This window comes from Podarcis bocagei, assembly GCF_964188305.1.
Source record: "Podarcis bocagei genome assembly, chromosome: 12".
In the NCBI taxonomy this organism is placed as follows: Eukaryota; Metazoa; Chordata; class Lepidosauria; order Squamata; family Lacertidae; genus Podarcis; species Podarcis bocagei.
The window spans coordinates 36,844,961-36,872,227 of NC_138137.1; the positions used below are offsets into that span (position 1 = coordinate 36,844,961).

Genomic DNA, 27,267 nt, shown 5'->3' on the forward strand with positions numbered 1-27,267 from the left:
ACGTAAGATGGCACCATGAGACCTGCAGGGACAGAAAAGGAGACCAGACAGAAAGAGGGAGACAGTGGTCACAGCAGCAGGATGGACCTTGAAAGCTGGAGGCAGAGGAAATGGAAACAATCAAAGCTCAAGGGGGGAAAGAGCAGGGAGGAGAGTGGGTTGGCCAAACTAGGAGGCCTCCAAGGTTAATTCATTGTTCCAAGCAGAAACACCTCGAGGCTAGCTTTGTCACCAGTATTTAAACTTTCAAAACAGTCCCTCAAAATAGGTTGAAATGCTTTTCAAAAAAGAGAGTTCTGAATTGAAACCTCTGCAGCCAACAGTAAAACAGTTTGTGTTTTTTCCATTATTCTGTGAAAAGTTTCCAAAAACAGTAGTTTCACTGTGCTGTGATCACGATGTCCTAGCACACTTCTGTAAGACAACAGCACAGAGAGAGAGAGAGAGAGAGGGCTTTGCAGGGAGGGTGAGATGGGGAAGAAGAGAGATTCATACAGTAACTCCTGATAGTTAATTAAGACTTCCTGTTTCCTCTTAGTTAGGGATATCTTTCAGATTGATCAGCTTTCATGAATCATTTTAAGAACATGTGACTTCTAATCTGGGGGATAGCAAGAAGATAATATGAACTCTCTTGAGAAAAGAGGTAGTCTTTATCAATGGATTTGAAAACTCTGTGGTACATCATGCAAAAAACAAAAACAAAACTAGCTTCTCAGGTGTGCTTGCACCTCAGGTTCAGGTGTCAAATAGAGGGGGTTGGTAACTGGGACGTATCCATATTGTCAGGACTATGTTTCAGATTCTTTGTCATTCATGAAACTCTAGTCAGTAAAAAGCCCTGGTTCTGAGTCGTCGTCCCTCCCGCCCTAATAAAAGCCACCTACCTCTAAAACATCATAGTTGCAACTTGAATGGTATTCAACGTCAAATTCCACTATGGTGAGTTGAATGCTACTACCCGGGGCTGTGTGAATAAACCAGTGACATTCCCTATTGTTAGGGTACTTGTTTGGATATCCTGGGCTATGGAAAGATCCAGATGTCCCAGAAAGCTCTGCACCACACCCTGGAAAAAAAGTCGGCAGCACAGTTAGGTTTCAGTTTTTGTTAAATGTACATATTGATTTCCACTAAAAAAATGTTCCAAAGTGATTTGCATCCAGGGTAAAAATACAGTTACAAAATAAGCAAGTTAAAAATACAGTCAGAAAACAATTATCATAAAAGAGCTTATCATCTCCATCATACATAACAACCCCACCCAACTTAAGATGAACACCAAATCAGGACAAACATTCCATCACTGGTCGACTGCAGATGCCCAGGATAACCCCATTCAGAGCAGGATGCATTCCATTCATCCAGGCAGAGGAACCACCCACTGACAGTGTCTCAGTCTTATCTAGATTGAGCTTCACTTTGTTGGTCCTTATCCAGTCCATTACTTAGACCCAGGCGCCGTTCCAGCACATCCACGGCCACAGCTGCTTGAGCTGTAAAGAAGTGGCATTGCGTGTTATCAGCATACTGATGGCAGTGCACTCCAAACTCTGGCTGACCCCATCAGCGGTTTGATCATGGGGGATAAAACTGAACCCTGCATATTCCCACATGAGAGACTTCACAGGGCCAAACAACATCCCCAAACCCCATGACTGTCCAACTGGAGCCAACAATCCAAGTAGCAGCAGAACCATGAAAAATAGTTCTACTCTGGGCTCATCCACACTTCTGTTTGCCCCACAGCTTTCCCCTGGGAAAGCCTATGTTTTAGTGCTGACTGGGAACAAATGGCAACTGAGTTTTCCTCAGGTTGCCACTGGGTCCAATTTAGCACTAAAGAACAGGTTTCCTGGGGGAAAGCAGTGTGGCGAAGGCAAAACTATGTCTAGAAAACACCGGACAAGCAGCAAACGGCTCAGACCCATGCTTTGTGTGGATGAGCCCTCAAGAACCTCATGCTCAGTGGTACTGAGAGATGCTGAGAGATAGAGGAGAATCAACAGGGACACACTCCACCAATCTCTCTCCCAACAGAAGATATTATACAGGGTGACCAAGGCAGTCTCAGCATCAAAACTGGGCCCGAAGCCCAGTTGAAATGGATCTGAAAAATCACAACTGAAGTGGATCTAGTTAAGGATTGTGGGGAAATAACCATCCAAGTGCAAAAACATTTATGCTAGTAATATGCTTAAAAGGTATGAATGGACTAACATCAAGAGAAGGATGAAGAGGAGATGAAAGAAGAATGAAGTGGCTACATCAGGAAGTAATGGGCATATGTTTGCAACAGGAGCAGGAAACCTACTTTTTTAAAAAGAAGAAGAAAGAAATTGTATTAAATTTAAATAATTTGGACTGATTTGTATTAATCTGGAAAACCAATAAAAATAATATAAAAAAGGTATGCATGCCCAATTCAAATGTAATTAAAAATATCAAGTCCAGTTTTCAGACTAAAGCTAGAGTGAACACTTTCTACACTGATCTGTCTACGTTGCCACAGACTTCCTGTATGTTGCAGGAAGTTGTGGGTAAATTCTAGAGTGTAGAATTCAGTTCATGTTGGCCACCAAGAAGTATGTCAGGGCTCTCCACCGTGTGAATTGAGAATGCAGCCTAGAACATACCCAATGCTCCCCTCTGACTGCATATTGCAGGAGAAGGGGAGTAGTGGTTTACATTTCATTTTCATTATTTATTTAAATGTTTCTAACCTGCTTTTCTGTTCATAGGCCTCCAAATTAGCTATTTTTTAAAAAATAAAAACCACCCACACAGAAACACACAATTAAGATAAAAACTAGCAGTACAATGCAGCAGGAAGTCAATAATATATGCAAGATCCAGGAGCCAAATAAAATCAGTCAAAGCCAATAACCCAGTGAAATAAAACAATTGCCATGGTATCCCAAAAGCCTGTAGGGTGGGGGACACGTAAACTTTAGGGGGGAGTGGCGTTCCACCATTGAGAAGGCCCTGCTCCAATGTCACCAACTGCAGTTCTTATGGAAGTGGAACAAGGAGCACCAGGACCCAAGCTCCTATCAACTTGGGTATTGATAGACATCAGTATGCAAAGTGGGATCTTGATCACTTTGAGATGCTGACTAATTTCTGTGCAAATTCAGATTCTGTTTCTTCTATGTTTTCCAAAGCTGCCCATCCAAGTTAGCTGGAATCTGTGGGTTTCTTCTCAAATAATTTAGCTGGCCAGAAGAGGGGCACATTCTGGGGCTAAAATGGAAGCAGTTCTAAGTGTTGGTTTGCTGTAAAAACATGCAAAAGCCTTTCCTTACACACACATTGTCACATAGTTTCCTACTATACATTTCACCGTGAGTCATTAGAAATGCAGAAATAAATGCCAGACTCCTTTGCAGCTGGTTTTCTCATAAGGGGGAGGTGGGCAGGATTTGATATGAATCATTTCCTTTATTTCACTGTATTCGTTGCACATATGGTCTCTAGGGAGGCAAGGGTCTAAAATCATCAATTCAATCTTTTACTACCACCCTCTTATCGAGGCAGAGATGCATACGGATTGGTTAAGGTCTATGCTCCACCAAACAACATATGGCCCATCCCGATTAATAAAACAGGCATAAATTAGCAACAAAGGGCAGGAAAGACAAGGCCAAGGGAAGCCACTAATAGGCGTTCCCCGGAGGATGTGGCTTCTACTCAGTTTGTAGCAGGCAGGGATGGGGAGGACCAGCTGTTAGTTCCCCTGAGGTCTTGGAGCCAGTTTCTACTTTTCAGCAGATGTTATTTTCACGCTCTGCACATCCGTTCTTCAAAAAAAGATGCATTTTTTAAAAATAACTCAAGTTTCAAATTCTACTTAACACTTTTCTATAAAAAAGTGGGTGGGGGAATGAAATTGACTAAGCAGCTGGATTGGGTTTGTAGGTCTGACCCTGATGCTGATGATCAGAAGACCATTGAACTCAAGGCCAGCAGGAGTCAACAGAACCTGATGCCACAACATCCAGGCCTGTAGAACCACTCAACAGGCACAAGTCAGAACCTTCACAGACACTTCTTCATAGGCCAGAGAAACTGAACTCCTCTCACTCTACCTCATCAGTTCAAGAGTGCACAAACCACAGAGCACAGGAGAAGACCCTTTAAGAGACTCTAGTTCTCTCAAAAGGAGTGGAGTCTAGGAGAAGGGAGACTCAAAAAGCATCAGTTCATTTCCAACCTTTTTAGGATTAAGTGGCTCTCTAGGAATTCTCCTTGGTGCTGATCTGTTTTGTTCAGTGAGCTCATTTTCTTTTGCCTATTTATTTTTGCACCCAAAACAGATAAGAAAACACTTGCACTATGTCAGGAGAAGCAGAGTTCATGCTCAGGTTTTCCGATTGGTAGAATTGGCAGCATTATCCTAAATATACTTTCTTCATTGATTTTTACATACTTCCAAAGTACCGTATTTTTCGCCCCATAGGACGCACCGGCCCATAGGACGCACCTAGTTTTTTGGGGGGGAAATAAAGGGGAAAAAATTTTATTTCCCCCCCAGGTGTGCTGCGCTAATCCCAAAGCTTGGGGCGTGCGGAGCTCAGCGCGCCTCAAGCTTCTGGGTGCTGGCAAGGTCTCCGCTAGCCGTGGGAGAGCTGCGCGGCTCTCCCAGGGCTAGCGGACCGCTCCGCTAACCCTGAAGCTTGGGGCGTGCGGAGTTCAGCGCGCCCCAAGCTTCTGGGTGCCGGCAAGCAGTCTGCTAGCCATGGAAGAGCCGTGCGGCTCTCCAAGGGCTAGCGGAGCGCTGCGCTAACCCTGAAGCTTGGGGCATGCAGAGTTCAGCGTGCCCCAATCTTCTGGGTGCCGGCAAGCAGTCTGCTAGCCGTGGGAGAGCCGCGCGGCTCTCCCAGGGCTAGCGGACCGCTGCGCTAACCCTGAAGCTTGGGGCGTGCGGAGCTCAACGCGCCCCAAGCTTCTGGGTGCCAGCAAGGTCTCCGCTAGCCCTGGGAGAGCTGGGTCTCCCACAGCTAGCGGATAGCTTCCTGAAGCCTGGAGAGTGAGAGGGGTCGGTGCACACCGACCCCCCTCGCTCTCCAGGCTTCAGCAAAAGCTTGCATTCGCCCCATAGGACGCACACACATTTCCCCTTCATTTTTGGAGGGGAAAAAGTTCGTCTTATAGGGCGAAAAATACGGTAATGTAGTTAGAATTTCGGCTTCAGAGCTGCTGAGGTTAGCCTATAAACAGCACCATGCAGATTCTCATAGCAGCTATTAGTTAAGATAAAACCATCCCTTTCTCCTGTAATCCCCTCAACACACTCAATATGGGCAGGTGTGTGGGGATTGTGGCCTCTGTCCCCAGCCTCATGAGGTAGGCAACCACCAGCCTTACCCCTGGCCTTTGTACACTGGATGAAAGTGAGAAGAGACTCTTTGCGTGTACAACTCCAAGAGCCCATAACACAACTGTGAACCATGGTCATGCATGCACAAGGGGGGCATGCTTATCTTTGCCCCAAATACATGAAAGTCTGGGCAAGGCCAGCCAGTGAGACCCTGCACCCCTCTATGTGTTGATTGAACGTGTGTGTAGGAAGTATGACCTTTGTTAGACTTCTCTCCCAGACTCTGTTTCTTAAGAATAATTTAAGAATAATTTATTATTTATACCCCGCTCATATGGCTGGGTTTCCTGAGCTGCTCTGGGTGGTTCCCGACAAAACATTAAAAACACAATAAAAAATAAAACATTAAAAACTTCCCTAAACAGGGCTGCTTTCAGATGTCTTCTCAAAGTCAGATAGTTGTTTATTTCCTTGACATCTGATGGGAGGGCGTTCTACAGGGCGGGCACCACTACCAAGAAGGCCCTCTTAAGACTGACTAACAGAATTGCAGCAATAAATGCAAGACCATGACACCCTGATTCAACACACTTTTCAAATATTTTTCAGTACTGGCTGATTTGCGTTCAGATCTAAGCACATATGAACATTTCAACAAGCGCAAGTCAGTGGGACAATCAAGATGTATTCATATCTGCTACAACTGTTTTTTCTTACTGGCCGTGTGAGCCAAGTCTTCTCAAAGTTCCATCTTTCCAGAATCGCCCACCACCATGTCTCAACGCCTACTGTGTTTGCCCCACAGCTTGTTTTCCAGCATCATCTCAAGATTTCCCCCCAGCAGGCTTCCCCCACATGGTGCCATCCATGTGGCTATGGATGTGGCTCAACACTATTGACTCACATCAACTCTGAACACTGGAAATGTTGGCTGGTACTGATGAATGTAAGAAAGAAGAGAAGAGCCTGCTGGATCAGGCCAACGGCTCACCATAGTGGCCAGCCAGATGTCTATGGGAAGCACAAAAGCAGGATGCGAGTCCAACAGCACTCTCCCTACCTGTGATTCACAACAACTGCTACCCAAAAGCACCCTGCCCCTGGCATGCCTGGTAGTCATTGATAGCCTTATCCTCCATGAATTTGTCTAAATCTCTTTTAAAGCCATCTAAGCTGGTGGCCATCATTGCCTCTTGCAGGAGCCAATTCCATCGTTTAACGATGAACTGCATGAAGAAGTACTTCCCTTTACCTGTCTTTGAATCTTCCAACATTCAGCTTCAGTGGGTGGCCCTGTGTGGATGTAGCTGCAACCCTGGTGCAATGTTCCTACAAACACAGGGATGGAGAATGTGTGGCCTCCAGACATGGATGGGCAACAACGCCCATCATCCCTAGGTACTGAGCATACTGCCTGGGGCTGCTGGGAACTGGAGTTCAACAACATATGGAGGGAAGGACCCCAGGTTTCCCCATCTCTGCTACAACCCTAAGATGTTTTTATCATGCTATTTTATTGGAGTTTTCTACTGGCGCAGTAGGGGCTACCTCCACTTTTCTCCGCATTTATTTGAAGACGCTCCATAGGCTATTTCAGCTTCTGCAAAATAATAATAATAAATCAACATGGATCTTAAAACCCATGTTAAAAATTGATGGCACATGTCGTTTTTGTGACCATAGACATATTCAAACATAGTTGAGTTTCACTCCTGAGGCATGTAGTAGCCTAAGTTTGGCAAGGAGTGAAACTGACCTATAAAAGCCTATGCTATAAATGTGCTGGACTTCAAGGTGCCACAGGGCCCCTTGTTCTGAATATTGCAACAGAACTCACCCTCTGGAATTTGTCTAAATATAAGCATGCAAAGCCGTCTTCACCAGCTTGCCTGCCAATTACAGCTCAGCAGAGTTAAAACGGATCAACAGGAGGAACATTCACAGTAGACAAACCAAATAAAATGGCCCTTGGCCACTGATGAATTTTTCCCAGCAAACAGAGCCTTCTCATGTGGTTTAATTCCTAGGGGGAACTGCAGTGCTACACTGGCAGCAATTTACTGCATATCTGGGGCTGAAAGAACTGGGAATGTTTCAACTTAAACAGACATTTATGACTCAACTTCTCCTACTGATCCCTTCCTGTTAGCCACAAATACATGTTTTTACTGAAAACTCAAAATGGGCTAGGCCAGTGCAAAACTCCTGATGTCCAAAACTTCGCTCGCAGGCTTTCTAGTTCAGCAACTCCTGTGCCAAACACTTGGATTTGTACATGGGTTAGTCTTCCTGCATTCTCCATAGATAAATTAAGTTGATGTCTAAGTTAAGCTAATGAAAATTCTTCAGTATGTTGTTATTTGTTATTGGCCTTTATTAGCATTAAGTTTAGATAATAAGATCATAAAATCATACAAAGTAATCCAAATACTGTATTTTTCCATATATAACATGCCCCATGTATAAAACTATCCCTATTTTTGGGGACTCAAAATTGAGGAAATGGGGGGAGGCTGCGCAGAGTTGTTGAACATTTTTGGGGGGATTGCTGACAATCTTCGTAGTATCTATGTAGATTTTTTTTACTGGGTGCTCCAGTAAACGTCATGAGTGGACTGGAGTGAAGCCTGCTCACTGACAGCCCACTCGGCTGGCCCCACCTCCATCAATGCTGCTGATTGGATAATTTAAATTGAGGTTTGGCGGAAATGCCCAATGGCTGCGGCATTAGAGAGGCGGGCCAGCACAACCAGCTGGTAAGTCCCACAAGGCTCAGGTGTGCTATGCATGGTCCCGCAAAGGACACCCACAGTCAGAGGAGGGAGCATTCATTGTTGAATAACTACATTATTTCAAGTAACTAATCCTGCACCTAGATGAATTGTTAATGTTAAATAAAATAGTATGCTAGATCAGGATGGAGCAAACTTTTTCATTTCAAGGGCCACATTCGCATCTGATAAGCCTTCCAGGGGCAACATGCCAGCGGTGATTAGCCACAGCCAACAGCGGGCTGAGCTACAAATGCGACCTCTGTACAGTAGGCTAGTTTCTACACATACCTCTGTCCTCTTCCCCAGCAAGCAAGAGGCCTTATCAGAGCTCAAGGATACTTTCCAGCCAGGTCAAAACACTCAAGGAGGATGCAAAGCCAGGCTGGTGAGTGGTGTGTCTTGGGAGGGTGTGTGGCCTGAGGTTAGTCCAGAAAGTCAGAAAAGAGAATGGGAAGGTTGAATTTGGCCCTAGGTCTGAGGTTTCCCATTCTTGCCTTAGAGCTTTTATGCCTGGAATCTCATCCTCACCCAGAAGTTTTCACCTTTGGCATAGTCTCCTCTACCAATACCCTGTAACAATCCCAGACAGCTAACCTCCTAATTTGGTCCTGAATGCACACCTCCACTTAACACATATTTCAGGACTGACTTGTAAATTTCACCTTTGCAACTTGGTAGTCACTAGGGGGAAATGCTTCTATGCAGCTAGAACTCTTTATTGCAGCAGCCACTGTCAACCGCTGGGTGTGGCTAGACTGTGTGTTTAGATTCCGTGCTGGTGCCAGTGAAAGTTGGTACAGGAAGCAACTGCGCAACTCAGGAGGAACACTGGGTTGCCGCTTGCATACTTTATCTCTGCAGTGTGTAATCCTGACCACAAAGCAACGGTTTTTCAATGACGACCAGCTTCTATGTGGAATCTACTGATTGTGAAATTACATCTGAAATGACTTGACCCACACATCTCAGATTCATGCACAGATCATAATTTTGCCATCCAACATACTTCAGGTGTTGCAGCATAGTACTTGGCTGTTTAAAGTTAACAAAATATGTTTTAAATACATATTTTGAATTGTGTTTTTTTAAATAGAAAAATCAGAAACAGAACAGGAAGATACCAGAAAGATACGCCCATCTCTAGCTACCACACTACCAAGACAATGAGGCCTCATTGAGACTTGATGAGCAGTGGCCCTTTTACTTCAATCCAGGTTCACTTCTATGCAAGCAAACTCCTTGTTTGCTTTCTCCTCTTACCTGCTTCCTGACTTCTCTTTCATCTCTATAACATCAGGCCACATTCCTTTGTGAGGTGATGGGGAGGGGCAGAGTGGGGCTAATGTATCAGCATGAGCACTGGGTGGACTCTGTCCACTATTGTTAAGAATGGAAATATTTCATCTGGTTACTTCTGCAAAACAACCCAAACCCACAGCCCTGCATTTGCTAGGATCTGCTAATAGGAAGGCTTGTCATGACTATAGCTCATGTGACCTACATGTGTCCATGTTCCTCTCCGGTAGGTGCCCACAACACTTCCTCTGGTTGCAGAAATGTCCTACTATTCTAACCCTCAGATATCAAAGATAGGAAACTGAAGCCAGATGTTAACCTAATCATAATAAGACACAGTGACTAGGTTTCCCTTTGGGGAGGAAATGATAAAAACACTCAATATTATTATTATTTTTAAATTATAAAAACATTTTCTTTACTTATCTGCAAAATCAGGAGGTTTGAAAGATGTCCAGCAGAAATGCGACATGCTTTATTATTATTATTTGCTTGAATCCAAAAAAGGAATAGCTGAATGAAAATTTTCAAATGCTTATTGGACACCAAAATAAGTGTTTGTTAGGAATGGATTCCTAATACAGGAGCATTTCTCCCTTAAATCAGCTTGATGCTTTTTCTTGTCTTTTTTGGGGGGGGGGGCAGAGGGAGAAATATGATTTTGTCGCTGTTAAAAATAGAAGGGAATTTACAAAAAAATTGCAATGAAGCAGGAGCTGGTGTTTCAAAAGATACAAACAGAGACACAAAACTGTAACAAAAACCTGAAAGCATACATCTCCCAGTGAACTTTCGTACATTCCAGGAGTTGTATTGCACAGCAAAAGAAAAATCAAAGGTCCCAAAGCAAAGGAACATTTGGATCTGAAATGTTTTGGTGATCCTTGTACAGACAAACAAACAGCTGCACTTAGGATATGACTCCAGAGAATTAATTATAGGCACCAATTTGGTCACAGCTACTTGTAAAGCATTTTGGGAAACCATATATATTTTGGGGAGGGGGAAAAAACCATGAGAAAAAAGAGGGAGAGATCTGGTTTCTTTATTTTATATAGCTGACAAAGGTCTTAGAGTTCCCTCAGAAAGTACATATGGTGACCCAAGTCATAGTTGCTTGGAAACAATACAACAAATAAGAAGCATGGAGTCTGGTGGTGACCACATCTTCCTTGGGCCGGTTTCCTTATAACTTCAGGTTGAGTGCAAAATAGTGATTTAGAAAGACCACGGGCCTATCACAATAAACCACCACTGGAATAAGAATGCTTCAAGATGAATTTGCATACGTTTGATGATTGTGGTTCTTAGCTATGTGGACCTGCATTGATTCCTCTTGGTTAACTTACTTACGGCTGTAGTATATCAGCACATCTTCCTGTTTCTGCCCCAGCCCTCAGACCAGTGCTGCCCCAAGACATTTTGCTACATAAGCCACAACAGCAAATGTTTCCTCCTATACAACATGCCAAGTTGTTTCAGCACCTGAGGCAGATAATCCCACAAGCACCTCCTCCCTGACATGACAATGAATATACAACGACAACAAGTTAAGCAAACTATCAAGTTGCTGCCTTTGAAGGCAGCAGTGATACAGAGGCATTCAGTTTGCCAATTTGCTACAGCAGGTGTGAAGAACCCCTATCTTCCCTGGCCATGATTGCTGAGGCTGATGGGAGTTGTAGTTCAGCAGCTCCTGGAGGACCTAAAGCTCTCCACATCTGTGCTACAGCCATGTGTACATTGAGAAGAGAGTTGAAAATGTGTTCACAGCCCTGTGACTTTCTATTTGATATATGCCTCTCTTGTTCCAAACTCACCTATGGTTACCACAGGAACCTAAAAGTAAGAGCAAGCTAAATCAAAAGTTGTCAAATGTTCACATGGAGGTCATTTATGAAACCATTATGACAAAGGCTAAAATTAAATACATACTGCAGGTTAGAAAAGGCATGGGCACATTCAAAAGAATGCCAAGAGGTGGGCAAAGTAGAACCAAGCTAAAAGATTAATTTTTTTTTTTTTAAGGGCAAGATAACTTTCTTTGAAATTTTGTTCTGCCTCTTTCACATCAAGAAAGAAGGCTAGGCAAGGCTCTCTCTCCAGCTTCTCACTGGAATGCCTTGGGAGCAATGCCACTTCATGTTGCATCATATCTCTTCCAAGGCATTCCGGGAAGTGCAACAATTCCAGTGAAAATTCTCCACCTCCTCACAAGAAAGCAGAAGAAAATCAGCCCCCATTTTTACACAGGGAGAATATTTTTTTTTGAAACCAGGCAGGGGATTTTTGCCCACCCCTGGTTAAAATGGCAGAATCAAGGAGGCTAGGCAAGGCGACTCACTTTAAAAGAAAGTCAAAACCTTGCCTGATTTAAAAACACAAACACAATGCAAACTAAATAAAAAGTGAACATTAAGTATGGAAAGAAGGCATTTGAAGAGCAATCTCTCTTCCTTTCACCCTTGCACTCCCTTGTGCTTACTGGAGGCAGCCAAGAATAGCAGCAAACTGCAGGGTGGGCTAAGAAAACAGAGTGGGAGTCCCAATTGGTATTGGCACTGCACGTGAAAAGTGGTGGGGGGAGGGCCCCAAGGAGCGCTAAGTAGAGTGTTCTAAGTGGAGCATTAGCACATTATTACATTCTTGATTTGAATTGCATGGAGAGCTTACTTGGGGGGGGGGGAATCTCTAGTGCCTTTACAGGACATCACAAAATCAGTTCCAGAACAATTTAAAAGGACTTACATAATTTTTTGAGCAGACAGTAAACACAGGGCAAGTTGAAGATCAGGCAGTTGATTGCCTGGGATTTTCTGTCCTTTCCAATAAGCCTGTTACAGTGCCACAGAATGTGAAAGATTGTGGGTGGCCAGAGAACAAGGGGAAAGCTGCAGCTAAGATTAAATAATTTAGGGGATTTCCACCCCCTCTGAATAATAAGGTACACTGCTCGCCAACAACTAGAGACTATTTAGAAGTTCGGGAAAAGAAAAGATAAGTTAACGCTGCAGCCCCTCAAAGGAGGGTGATGTCATCTGTCTCCACAGGGGGAAGAAAAAGGCCCTTTCCTCCTCTTCCTTTGTCTGGCTCTAGGATGACATCACCTCGCAGTCCTGAGATCTTACTCCTGTTGTTCAGTAACACTTCCCCTGCTGGGTTTCAGCTGAAGAGCTGTCTTCCTATTTACAAGTCACTCTTTTCTCAGCAACGCTGCTGACCCTCACTCCCCTGCCTCAATCCCATCCCCCTCAGTTCCTCCTTCCTGCCACTTCAGATTCTGAACTCCTCAAAATTTCCAGCCAAAGAGAAAGTCCTTTGGGATATACCAAAGGATTTCAGTCTGTCAGCCTGTGCTTCAGAGGAACCCCCCCTTCAAAGGCAGAGGAGGAATCCATACAGCTGCACAACCCAAAACAGGGGGCCTCAGTGGCAGATCCCAGCCCCTTTGCAGGGCTGTCAAAAAACTGAATTGTGTGAACTGATTAGGCAGACAAGGCAACTGTGGCTATTTAATTATTTTCCCAGCCCCCTCTCTGAATTGATGGACAATGCCACAGGTTTTCATCCCCCTGCAGTGGTATGCTGTTGTTAAATAGGTCAAGCAACAAAGCCAAACTTATGTACAGCCATGTTTCCTCAAATGCTAGAGAAGAAGAAAGGCAAACAAAATTTGCATCAACATGGCTATTAATGCATTGCATGCTGACTTGGTCAATAGAGTGCATGGCATCTCCTGGTGCACAGGGACATTGGGGCACTAATGGTCCTGCAGTCAACAGTGTGGTATACCAGGTGTGAGGTATTCTGAACAGAAAGCGTGACAGAATCTCCTGGTACGCATAAACTCAAATTATCAGCCTCTTCTAACAAATATTTCTAGAATTTTGAGCAGTGCTGGTTGGGGTGTGTGTGTTAAAAAATGAGGTACTGGTACTCATGTCTTGATAAAAGTGCTGTTGGTGATAGCACAAAAATGGCTCCCACAGGCAGCAAAACAAAACAAAAAACCAGAGGTGACAATACTTGATGCTAGTCAATACCACCACAGAAAAAAGGACAAATTCTGAGATCGCACTTGAGGAACAAATTTTGTGTGAAACAAAATGAGAGAAATTTTGTTGACTTACCATTTACATGCCATAACATCTGAAATCCTGTAGATTCGCCTATTTTATCAGAGAAAAACACCACATGAAGGCTGGAGCCTGTTGTGCCTCCAGCTGGGACATCAGTATTGCCACAGAATGTGCCTATCAGGCTGGATTGGGCATTGGGTCCATCATAAAGCTGAAATCAAGCATAAGGAAATGAAATGGAAATAGATCGCCGACTTGATACCAGTTTTTTGAAACGGACATTTAAAAGGAATAGTGATCAGTTGCATTGCGTGTCTCAGGTATTATCCAGATGTGTTGCAACAAATGTGGCTGATTTTTTTTTTTAAAAATACTAATCCAGTAGTTTGTCAGGGGCCACCTCTGAGTGCTCTATTATTCTATAGTGCAATAAGTAACACATGAGATCTATTGGTTAATTATCTGTTTAGGGAAGAAGTACTTGCAGTGTTTGGTCTCCTGAAAAAAAAACATTAAGAAGTGCCTTGTCAGATAATATCAAAGTGCCACCTAGCTCAACTTTTGGCTTCTAATAATCAAATGCCTTTGGAAAGCTCACAACACAAATGTTTTACTCCTATAGGGAAATCTCTCCCACAAATAAGAATACACTGCTTTAAGTATGGGGGGTGGAGTGTAAGAAAACCAAAAAGGTTGTGTTGTTGTTTCTAAAATGGAAAGTTCAATGTACCCTGACTTCTATTTTAAGCATATAAATTTACAGCATTAGTTACTGGCACAATGAGAAGCAGGAATTTAACTCGGTATTAGTAAATATTTGTACTTGAAGCCTGGAGAAGCATTCACCTTCTATTGTGATTGTGCCCTACAGTGGTACTCTTTTGATTTTCTGACTCATGGTTCCTGTCATTCTGAGACAGTCCAGCAAAGACTTGCCATAGAAATGATGTTTGAATACCCCCATTGCTAAGACATTGGCATGCTCTTTTTCAGAATTTCAATAGAAACTTCTATGGGGGGGGATGACTATCTTGGAGCATCTACTTTTCAAATAGTCCCCTCCCTGCATGACAAATCACTCCCCCCTCCTTTTTGTGACCCCCCCCCTCCACCGTATGGCGGAGCCCTCATGTAGGTATGGGAAAGAAAATCAATTTTGTTCACATTTAATGGACTACCAAACCACACTTTTCAAACCTGCATGCAAACCAAAGCACAATTATGCTTCAAGGTTTGCACGTCTCCGAGTTTTGCAATGCAGTTCCTCAATCAAACAATGTGCACAGAAACACATACATTAGGAGGAAGTATGCATATATCTGTGAAAATAACATACAAAATGCAGCATATTGGGGGAAGGTGCTTGCAGAACGATGTATATTAGTCACAGCTACGTACAAAAATGTTTTATGAGGAGAAATTAGCACTAAAAATGCTGGTGAATTTTCATGAGGATTTTTAAAAACACACAGAGAGAAAGAGGGGGGGAGGGAGAGGGAGAAATTGCTGCAGAAATGTACAGAACCGAATTTAGGATTGGAGAAATGAGGGAAGCTGAAACTAACAATTAGAGTATGGAGCAGAAATTCAGGATCAAAGTTTGCAAGATGAGCAGGGCTGGCTTGACACATATTGAAGCAAGTGAAACAATATGCATTGCCATCTAAAACCATTTGAAGTAAATGAAGGTAGAAAAGGCTTTTGCCATTCTTGTTGGATAATAGATGGGAAGGATAGTGCTACTCAGTTAGTTCTCTCAGTGACTCTCAGTATCGTCAACCATGGTGTCTTTCTGGACCACTTCTCCAAATTGAGATTAGGAGGAAAGGTTTTTAAGTGGATCCAAACACAATAAAATTCAGAAAACCAGTACAAAATGCTCCTTGATAAAATAATAAAAAATTAAACAGCAGACAAAACAAGCAAGCCACCCCAAGACTGCTATGATATAGCCAAGGCCAATGGTACTAAACAAACCGCCTATTGAACCCTCTTGTTTGCTCCTTCTGGGGGGGAAAGTGTCAGTCGGGGTATTTTGCACCAATATATTGTGCTATTGTTGTTATGTATTAAGATTTCTTAACCACCCTTCACCATGAGGGAAGGTTGCAACAATTAAAAAATTAAATATAAAAATCAGTTAAAATCAGTTTAGCTAGGATAGCTCAGTCAGTAGAGCCTAAGCCTCTTAATTTCAGGGTCGTGGGTTTGAGCCCCACGTTGGGCAAAAGATTCCTGCACTGCTGGGAGTTGGACTAGATTATTCTTGTGGTGGTTTAGATCTATGATTCTAAAACAATTTACAGTTGAGAAACACAGTGGGTGGGTGTGGGGGGAGGAAGGGAGGGAGGAAGTGTCAACTACACAGAAAATACGCCATACACATTTATGAAGGGAGAGAATTCTACAGCTTAGGAGCTGCTTCAAAAAAATGCCCTCTCTTGGGCTGCCACCCCCAAACTTCTGAGGGCGCCAGAACTACCAAGATGGCCATCGCTGCTGAGTTTAACAACCAACAGAAAGGAAGGAGGTGGTATTTCAAATGTTTGGAGTCTAATTTGTTCAGAGCTTTAAACACTAATGTGAACACCTTCCATTGGCTGCAGAAATGAACTGCCAGCCCGTTGGTAAACATAATGCAAAGACAACAGAAGTTAGGCTGTGGTAAAAATCCTTGCGGAGGTGGTGAACACCCCCCTCGTAATTCTTTCCTAAACTTGATCTCAGACAGCAGAAACTTCGTACTTCTACGCAGTTTCTATCAAAACAAACCAGCCATTTTCAAATAAATAATGGTTGCCATAGAAACCACTTCATGTCGTACTGCTTCCAATTTGGTTCTCAGAGCAGGACAGTTATTCACAGGAAATTCAAATGAAAACGGCGAGACAGCTGTTAACTGTTCGAGAGTGAGGCAAGAGCTAGGGTTATAAGCATTTGTGAAGCAGTCCCGCTTTCTAAAGGAAAAGAACAGCTGTGCATTTTTGTGAAGAATTTTGAACATCTCAGGCATAATTCAAGTCCTCAGTAAAGCACAGCCAAGAGCCAACTCAACTGAATTTAGTACTGCCATAGAGATATTTGTATCTTAAGTCATTTCTATATCTTGCCTTGAGGTCTTCAAACGGGCCTTTTTATTTATGGCTTCCATCAGAGGTCGCCAACCTTTTTAAGCCCATGGGGACATTTAGAATTCCGAGTGAGTGCTGTGGGCTCCATACACACTTTATTTTCCCAAGGGATTTGGGTAAATAGAATCCAGTATAATTAATTCAAGCCTTGAAAAGTATGCAGAGCTGAAAGAGGAAATGGGAAGGAGTCTCTTTTCCACATTCTTTCTTCAGCTCTGTGGTCTTCTCAAGAGAGAAAAAGAGAACCACACCCAACACCTCATGACATTGGGGGCAGTGAGTAGGGAGATGGGGGTCTCAGAGGCTTCATGAGTGCCAAGGGAAGACCTGAAGGACACATGGGCATCATGATAGTGACTGCAGGCTTGCATTTTAAGAACAGGAAGAAGCAAGGCATTATTATTATTATTATTATTATTATTATTATTATTATTATTATTATTCTGCCCTTCCTTCCACAGGAACCCAGGATGGCAAACACACAAATGATAAAACATCTAAAAATAATTCCAATACAGAAAGATCTCTACTTAAAAGGCTTGAAAGCTATTATTACAGTTATAATTTAACACATGGTTATTACATAGTTGCATTTGTACTCCCTTCCCTTTCCCCGAAAAGACCTTGAACCCAGAGTTTTGCAATAAAAAAACATAATAAATGGCACACCTGACACTTGCATTTTTGTGTGCTATTATATGTTACTTTCATTAATAGATGTACTTTCCCACACACTTTATCCAAGTATATGCATTTTGGTCTACACTCCTTGACTGGACAATAATTGTATTGCAAAATTTGGAGAAGTGTGAATTTTGAAGAATGGCTGTATTGGGGCATATTTGGCCTTGCTCCACATGGCAGCTCACCAAACAGGCACTCCAGGGGTTAGCAAAAAGCAGTAATAAGTCCAGCTGCTGCTTTATACCCAATACAGAAATATATCCTTGTCTTGGGAAATGCTCAGCTAGAGGAAATTAATATAATGGCTCAATGCCCGACAGAGACTTCGGTACAGATGGGCAACCCCAACTGGAGAATGTGAGAGCATAAAGAGGAAGCAGTTGATTAAAAAGCACACCATGACTGAGTCACCATCCTTCTCATCTTCTAACTATTGCTAAATGACTTACACCAGGGCTGGGGAATCTGCGGCCCTCCAGATATTGCTGGAGGATGTGCTTCATAACTGAACGAAACACACAAGGACATCTAAACAGAGAGGAGGCCCACTAAGTCCAGGAACTAAAATTATCTAGCTGCACCACTGGCAACAGCATCAGCTATTCCTCCAGCCTGCCATTTGAAATTTGCAGATTTAGCCTTCCTCTTTGTTTCTTCAGCAGCCTCCAGCAGAGTCTACTTCTCAGACCGACTTAGTTTTCATTTCATAAATATCTTAGGAATATTCACGATCGGCTGGCATTCTTTGGCTCACTGAGAGGGGTGAATAACAAAGCTATTAAATTCTGCTAATCCTTAGCAAATATAACAGAGCTGATACTGATCTGCTAGGCAGGCTAAAGGTCAGTATGCACCCAAGCCAAGGATGTTGTTTTGAGAACTGCACTGGCACAACCCTGTGCCCATTCAAAACCATCCCGCAGGAAATACCACAGATTGCCTTCTCATAGTTTCAGAAGGAAAGCTGCATTTTTTAGCAGTGAAGTTTCCCCCCTTCAAAGTGAAAAGGAATTTGTGAATAATTCGCTCATTCCAGTCACTTGACCTCTCCAAGTTTTGCTTCACATCACTTTGGTTTTAAAACATGCTTTATATCTCAAAGAGAATGAATCGTAGCTAGAGTCTCCCATTTCCCACAGATATTTCTGGGAATTTCATAAAGGAAAGAGGAACACAGTAGCTATCTCTTGCTTGTGATTCCCATGACTGGTAATCAGAGGCACAAGATATCTCATCCTTGAGATACCATGTAACCATCATGCCCAGTAGAGATGCAGGGGCGAGGGTTGGGGAAATGGATTCAATTCCCATTCAAAAATGAAATTACGCTGCGGGGGGGTGGGGTGTGTACTTTTCTGAATTTTGCAGTGCTGGTCTCCTAAGTACAAAAATGCATATACCGATGTAAAGTGTGCATAAACATGGATATATTTGTAACAATAATATACAACAGGGCGTTATCCTAGAGGGAAATACTTTGCAATAATGCATACAAACCTGTGTATATTAGGGGAAATTTGAACTAAAATGTTGATGAATATTTATGAGGACTTTTGTAAATTGGTGTGGGAATTCAGAATACTGAACGTAAGTCTGGAACAATGAGAAAATGAAACTGGCTGATTTGCTCATTCCTAATGGCCAATAGGACTGGTAGCCTTATATTTCAGGAACTGATCCAATTCCCTTTTAAAGTCGTCCAAGTCAGCAGCCATTGCTGTATCTTGTGGGAGCGAATCCCACAGTTCAATTGGATTAAGCGGCGATAAAAAGTGGCTGAGCATGCAAGGATTCCAAGTGTATTAAGAGAGGTTAATGCAGGTTTCCTTTATGGTTCCTCCAGGGACAGATGTATGCTGGTGATACATCTGAGAACCCCCATCTCTCTCTCTGCTGGCTCTCATTGACTACCAGACAGCTTTTTAACAGTGGAAGGGACTATCAGAAAGTGACGAACTTTCCTTAACTGGAGGTTTTTAAACAGGATTCTGTCGGGGATTTTTTAGCTGAGTTTGTTCCACTGCAATGGATTGGACTAGATGGCTTTTGGGGGACCCTTCCACCTCGGCAGTTCTATGGTTCTAAGTGAGACTATGGCACATCAAACCAAGAATACGAAGCCTATGAACATTCCCATAATTCTACTGAGTATTCCATCTGAATTAACTGCAGGCTTGTTATACCCGACTAGCATTTTGCTACATGCAATAGCTAGTATAGCTTGGTTGGTAGAGCACGGCCATAGGTTTGAGCCCCACGTTGGGCCGAAGATCCCTGCATTGCAGGGGGCTGGACAACTCTACGATTCTATGATTCTGCAAGCCACTGAAGCATGAAGCCTCTTATTTTTAAGGTTCACAATACACAGGACATTTGTTAAAACACACACACAACCAAAACCAAAATGGGAGCAACTGAATTAGCTACGCTGATACTTCACAGTTGCCCCGTTGTACGTTTTAATCATGTTGCCCTGAAAAGGCAGGGTGTGGCAGCTGAAGAAAAACTGCAACTAAAAATAAGCTATTAGTCATTCACTGTGGGACTTGCATGTCTCAGAGTAAAACCACCCTCATGGAGGCATTTTGAAGCATTTGGAGCTCTTAGTCATCTGAGGTTTGCTGTAATTAGAGACCATCTTTCTCTTGCATCCTTTACATTACTATGGCGGTTTTAAGTTCTGCTTTCAGATTGGCAGGTAGAAAATTTCTTAACCATGTCAGAATCAGATGCATAAGCATTGGTCTCCCTGGTTTCAGAGCAGGGGTTGCCAACATTTTGAGGTCCATGTGCACAAATGGGGTTGGATGAATATGCCACATTCAGTTTGTCTCAGCTTCTCATTGTGCCAATTTGATATTCACTTTTCCACATTTCCACATCAGTTTGTGATTGAGGGGAAAACACACACACCATAATTCTCATTCAAGTTTCTTCTTCTACATACATTCTTCTCTGCAGTTTTACCTAATATACACATTTTTGCACAGCATTTCCACCTAATATGTGTTTTTGTGTATTATTTTCATGGATATATGCATTTACACAACACTTCATCCTAGCATATGCATTTTTGTACACGTTACAAAAATGCAAAGATCACCAGTGTCAAAGCAATGATTCTTCAACATCAACTTTGTGGGACTGGTCATGTTGTTCGGATGTCTTCCAAAGCAACTACTCTATTCCGAACTTAAAAATGGAAAGCGTAATGCAACAAAAGAGGTTTAAAGACTGTCTCAAGGCAAATCTTTAAAAAATGTAGTATAAGAAGAAGAAGAAGAGTTTGGATTTGATATCCCGCTTTATCACTACCCTAAGGAGTCTCAAAGCGGCTAACATTCTCCTTTCCCTTCCTCCCTCACAAGAAACACTCTGTGAGGTGAGTGAGGCTGAGAGACTTCAAAGAAGTGTGACTAGCCCAATGTCACCCAGCAGCTGCATGTGGAGGAGCAGAGATGCAAACCCGGTTCACCAGATTACGAGACTACCGCTCTTAATCACTACACCACACTGGCTCTCAAACACTGACAACTGGGAAACACTGGCCTGCAAGCGCTCCAACTGGAGAGCAGCCTTTCCCAAAGGTGTCATGGGCTCTGAAGATGCTCAAACTCAGGACAAAAGGGAGAAACATACTAAGAAGAAGGCATGCTTAGCAAACCCCCACCGTGATCAACTCCCGCCCGGGAACCTATGTCCCCACTGTGGAAGGACGTGTGGATCCAGAATTGGCCTCCACAATCACTTACAGACTCACTGTTAAAACCATGTTTATGGAAGACAATCTTACTTGGCTATGAGTGATTGCCAAAGAAGAATAAGACTTGGCTGGATAATTGCATTGCAAAATTTGGAGAAGTGCAAATTTGAAAGTGGGGGCTGTGCTCTGGTTCTCATTGTGTTTCACAAAATGTGGATATGGCAAGTTAACATTTAAATAAAAAGTGAACTGAATGTCTCCCCATCCCTATTTGCAAACTAGGGAACTGTCATGGGCCCCACTCACACATGTCATGGCCAAGCACACACCACAGCCCATTCTATTAGCTACAACAGAATGATTCTTTCATGCCTAGAAGGAGCCGATGAGGAGACCCCACTGAGTGCTGTGGAAGGCCTCTGAGGGTGCCAGGGTGCCCCCGGGTGCCCCATTGGCAACCCATGTTTTAGAGGAACCAATGCCTTGGAGACTTACCTCAAACTTTAAATCACTGACTATATCTGTAGAAAGTAGAAAACAACAACAAGGATCTACTGGTGGTAATGTTTGCTTTGAGTGTCACTGAAGTATTAAGATATTTTCTAAATGTACATAAAGTGGAGGAGCAGAAATGCATTCATCAGTGGCAGCCCGAGAAAAAATAGGGCTGGGGAGGGTGACAGAAGAAGCAAAGGGCATTTCTGCAGATGAAAGTGATGGTTGGTTGGTGAGGGACCCTGTGTGAGAGGCAGGGAAGGGAAGATCTCTCCAGACTGGGCAGCTGGGAGAAGAAAGGGAAGCTCCCAGATGAGAGCTGGGAGGGTCTATACCTTCTGTGTGAGACAAGGGTTAAGATCTACCTGTGAAAGAGGGCTTTGTTTTTCTTTCTTTTCTTTCTTTTTATTCAGATTAGTTTGTTTTTTGTTGTACTGTATGCTTTAAAAATTCAATACAAAATAAAAAAGAGGCAAAGGGCATTTCTGGAAGGGTGTGCAGTTTTACAAATTATCCATGTTAAAAAGTCATGCATTTCAAATACAGTGTGAATCAGCATTTAGTTTAGTAGGCTTCTTTCAACCTCAAATATCTTCCCCTTTGATAACTCAAACAAATAGAGTTCCTTCTCAATTTGCCCTTGTTCCTTTTTTGATAGATCCTCTTTCAACACCATATGCAAAACAGGAAATATTTTCTTCATACCTTTAAATGGTCACGCCCACAGTTTTCTCCTCCTTCTGTGCTAAAGTCTGAGAAGCTGTAGTTGAGTGTGTTGCCAGTTGTAGTTTGGATGGTCCAGGTGCAAAGTGAATCCGGAGGATACTTATTAGGGTAGTTCAAACTCTCCAAGATGCCTTGGCTACGGTTGGCAATGACCACACCCTGGCAAACTTGTGAAAAACATTTGGGGGAAAAAGGTTATACTTTCTAAAGTTTTCTGTTCTATATATATTCAAAGCATCAACTAACACTAATACAGTCATACCTTGGAAGTTGAACAGAATTCATTCCAGAACTTCCAAAACGTTCGGAAACCAAAGCGCAGCTTCTGATTGACTGCAGGAAGCTCCTGCAGCCAATCGGAATCTGCAGAAGCCCCATTGGACATTTGGCTTCCAGAAGAAGTTCAAAAACTGGAACACTCACTTCCGGGTTTAGATCGTTCAGGAGCCGAAATGTGCGAGTAACAAGGCGTTCAAAAACTAAGGTACAACTGTAATGTCTATAACTAACAATGAGAGTCACAGATATTTTGTAGAGGAGAATCCCACCTATTTCATCATCTCTTATGTAATATCCCCCAACACTCTTTCCAAAAATCTCAGTGGCTTTATAAACATGTATTTGAAGAAAGAAAGAAAGAGAGAGAGAGAGAGAGAGAGAGAGAGAGAGAGAGAGAGAGAGAGAGAGCTATCTTAAAACATCTGCTATGTCCATCCCAGACAATATATTATATACAGTTTATCATCATTGTCTCATAGGACAAGTTTCTGGTTTAAGCAAATCTTCACAACAAGCTGGATCACAGCAGCAGTACTACCAACATTCTTTTATGGGGGTGGGAGGGAAAGATGGGATGGGGGAAAGGAAAAAATAGAGAAGGAACAAAATGGGATACCGTATATCTTATATAGAAACAGTAGGGAACCTCTGACCTGCAGGCCAAACATGGCCACTAGGGTTTAAAATTTGGTCTGAAGTTCAACTTCTTGGTCATGTTTCTTGGTCTTGTCATTACACACTTGAATAAATGGAAATGAGGAAGGAACTTTTTAACTTGGATCAGCAAAGGTAGGCGCACAGAGATAGCCGGAACTGGTTGCCACATTCATGTTACGGAAATCAAATTGTTAGTACTTACTCTGCTTATAACGAGCAAAGAAACCTCCTCCTCCCAAACTGACATCTGTCCTCAGTTTTACATACAAACTGTCCCCAGTAGAGTGGAGGGTGGGTGGTATCTGGTCATCACAAAACTTGCCCAGCATCTTAGCATTGGTACTGTTGCCATCATAGACCTATATAGTTATAGGGCAATAGAAACATAGAAGTAAAAGCTGCTAAATTGATCATAGAACATTTTTAGCATAGGGTAGATGTGCAGTGTAGTGGGAATTAATCTTGTATTTCCTCAAGAATGTATGCAAATGAGCACATGTTGAACATACTGCAATCCTATTGTACAATCCATGGGGTTCGGCTAATTGAACTCACACAAGGTTAGACAGACACATATTTGATTCACGATACCATGAGATGTCTGCTGTGGGATGTTTCTGTTTTGGCATAAATAAATTAAAAAAATTAAAAATTATCCAGTAGCATGCACACGAAAGCTTATACCCAGAACAAACTTAGTTGGTCTCTAAGGTGCTACTGGACAATTTTTTAAATTTTTTAATTTACTTCAACTGCGTCAGCTACCTACCTGAATCTGTTTTGGCAATTATTTCATCCTGGTGCTGTAATTTATTTATTTTGCTGTATTTATGTGCCACTTTTACTGATGCGATATCTGAATAGCCAGGATAACACCATGATGAAAAGCAAAAACAAGAAAACGGGTGCAAAAGTAGCTGCAGAGAAACCATGGCTGTATTTGTATGTCATGCTACAGTAAGTGAAATCATGGCTTACTGGAGCCATGCAGACATTCAGCTGTCAGCCACTTTGCTCCGCCCTGGTTTTTTAAAATCCCATGCCATGTGCATAGCTGTCAACTTTTCCTTTTCTTGAGAGGAATCCTATTCGAAATAAGGGAATTTCCCTTAAAAAAAGGGGAAGCATTGATAGCTATGGCCATGTGGAGATGAGGTTTGGCTTAGTGTGTGATCTGAACCTGGTCTCAATGTTAAGCTCTCTCCTCGCTCAACATGAAACATAGCCATAGTTTCTTCCTGGTTGCAGTTTGTGGCTAGCAAGGAGACACTTTAACCAAGTGTTCCCGTGGTTGGAAGCAAAGTGGTTGCAGGCTCTTCTCTGGGAGCCCAGAGTTTGACTTACGAAGTCTTGCAAACCAGATCAGTGGCTACACACAGGTACTGGAACGGTGTATGAAAGAATGGAAGGGACTTTTGGTTAGACCATCGTGACATGGCAATTTTCATCAGAATCAAATCTCATAAAACTTCGGCATGACCCTGCTCATAAGCACTATTAGGATAATGCTGACTGTTCAAATATTTGCCAGACTCATATGCGCTTTCAGGAATAACAGAAGTGGCTGGAATGTCCAGCATTTGGATGCTGATTGTCTTTTTTTGGGGGGGGGGGGATTCACCAGGGGGTAAAAAAATATTCTAATGCTCTAATTATTAAGAAAAATACTCAGGTCATTTATATAACAATTTGAATATGGACAGACAATGGAGTTCTTGTTAGGGAACTCACTGCCTTTGTTCTTATAATTCATTAAAGCATTTTGCTAACAGCCTGATGTGCAAGACACATTCCCACTCAGGCTGAAAAATGTTCATCTTTACAGAAGACAGCTCCCTGTGGAAGCGAAATTTAAGTGGCAGAACGCATTCTAGAATTTCTTAAAGTGATGGCACACTTTATGAAGGAACATCGGCTGAAGTCCCTGCCTATCCTTCGCCATTGCATGGAGAAAATCACTGACTACTGACTTCCAAACTTGATCCTAGCTCTAGGAAGGGACAGTGTAAAAGGGAAAAGATCAGTCATGGGGGGGGGGGAGAGAGAGTTATAACAGTAGCAGTTTGCTCCCAAACCCATAAACCTGTTTAGGGAAGTTTTTAATATTTAATGCTGTATGGTTTTTAACACTTGATTGGAAGCCGCCCAAAGTGGCTGGGGAAACTCAGCCAGATGGGCGGGAGATAAATAATAAATTATTATTATTATTATTAGAGAGGGAAGCTAATTCCCTGTTCCCCCAACTTCATGACAGTGGTCCCAACACTGGAATCAGCAACTAAGGGGGAAGCCAAGGCTGAGGACCTCCAGATGCTGTTGGACCAACTCCCATCAGCCCCACTGGCATAATGAATGGTTGAGGATGATGGGACTCGGACAACATCTGGAGGGCCATGGACTCCCCATTCTTGCTTTAGCCACATTTATAGTCTCATTCTTGGGGCTAAAAGGAGCAACTGGAACTTGGACAGCAACCAGAAGAACTCTCTTTTCTTTTCTATTTTCTTTTCTTTTCTTCTCTTTCTTACTTTGCACTCTTATTTCCTAGAACAGTTGAGACCAACGTGACTGACTGCATATAGAGTAAAAGTGCCCAATATGGCCAAGAATGAAAAGTCCTCGATTAGGAAGAAGTTTGGATAGGGGAAATTGCAACTCCAGGGCTGTGTCCCCTGAGACTAAGTAATGGTAAAATGAGGGGTGGAAATGACATCCATACATAGCTATGGGCAACAGTTCCTGCCACCATGGTGGAACCTTCCCCCAGGCACTGGGTGGCTTGGAATATTTTTTATAAAGAAAAAAGGCATTGTGTAAACTGGTTATTAGTGGAGAATTGTTCTATTGGTGTTGAAGGTCTCTTTTTACATTTCTTTAATATCTCTAGAACAGTCCCTAGTACTCCAATCAGCCCCAGCCAGCATGGCCAATGGCTACTGGTGATGGGAGATGTAGTCCAACAAATTTGGAGGGCTGAAAGCTGAGGAAAGATGCTCCAGAGCAAGCCACATAGTGGCTTACTGACCATCCTTGGGGATAATCAACCTTATTGGGGGGAAATAAGCCATCGTACATACAGCAACATAGTCATATTGACAACTTGAATGAGACTCTAGGTGAAACTGATCAAACTGGAGTTCAAAAGGGCTTCCATGACTTGACTTGAGGAGCCAGTAGCATTCTGAATTGTGGTAGTAAGGCAATGGATAGTTGGGAGATGTAAAGATTCCAGAAGAAGTTGCAAGGGTTCCACCACAACCTGAAAACAAGTACAAAGAAAACACAGCTCAGCCACATTGACCAACCTCTGTTAAGGTCCAAAGTGCATGCCCAGTAAGGGAGAAATCCTTAACATTTTGCATCCACATTGGAGGAAAGTGGTATATGCCATGCAACATTTTCTACTCAGGGAACTGGTAGTTTGAAAATCAGTGGCTCTGGATGATACCAAGAATGTGGCTGAAGGTTAAGTGGCAGGAGGGCAAGAGGCCAAAGAATTATCACTGAGGAAGGAAAGCATCAAGAAGAGACCATAAATTTCTCCCAAAGGAGCCTAGTTTGGTGAGGCAGTGTCCCTTTCATCCTAATGGACCAGCAGTTTCATGGCCCCTTCTTGCCACTAGTTATTTACTTATTTGACAGTATTTCCATCAGGTGCATCAAGGGGGCTTAGGATGCAATAAAATCAATCTATGAATATCTATAAAACCAAATTAAGAATGTCAATAGAACAGCATTCAATACTGCAATCGATAGCAATTGACAGATTTACACATTTATAAAATGTATACTGTACTCTGCTTTTTCTTTAGCAAAAGCCCAGATGGCTTATGGAAAGGTCACACCATTAATGTAAGAAATTATAGCATGCAACATTCTAAATATTAAAACCCAAAACTATTTCTGCCTGCCTACATTTCCCCCAGCATCTTTAGCATAGGCATAACTGAACCCTGGTGGGCCTCTTTTGGGAGGGAGTACCACCATTGTGGCGTCACCACTGAAGATGCCCTGTTAGCTGTCCTCAGCAGGCAAATGGAGCTGATTATAGTCTCACCCACAGATCCCAATAAGAAAGGCTGAAGAGCTTTATTCGGGAAGGATTTGCCAACAAGATAGAGAA

At 42.7% G+C, this 27,267-nt stretch overlaps 1 protein-coding gene across 1 annotated transcript in view; it reads right to left on the reverse strand.

Annotated features, from left to right (window-relative positions):
- The window catches only part of CUBN (cubilin), a gene marked incomplete at its 5' end in the record, with an annotated part of 135,617 nt that overhangs the window by 63,771 nt on the left and 44,579 nt on the right, over nt 1-27,267 (reverse strand). The window contains 5 exons of the mRNA XM_081163387.1: nt 888-1,069; nt 13,521-13,680; nt 22,188-22,375; nt 23,347-23,503; nt 26,222-26,403. Of these exons, the coding sequence (XP_081019513.1) occupies nt 888-1,069; nt 13,521-13,680; nt 22,188-22,375; nt 23,347-23,503; nt 26,222-26,403 (869 nt within the window). The remainder of the gene's footprint in view (nt 1-887; nt 1,070-13,520; nt 13,681-22,187; nt 22,376-23,346; nt 23,504-26,221; nt 26,404-27,267) is intronic.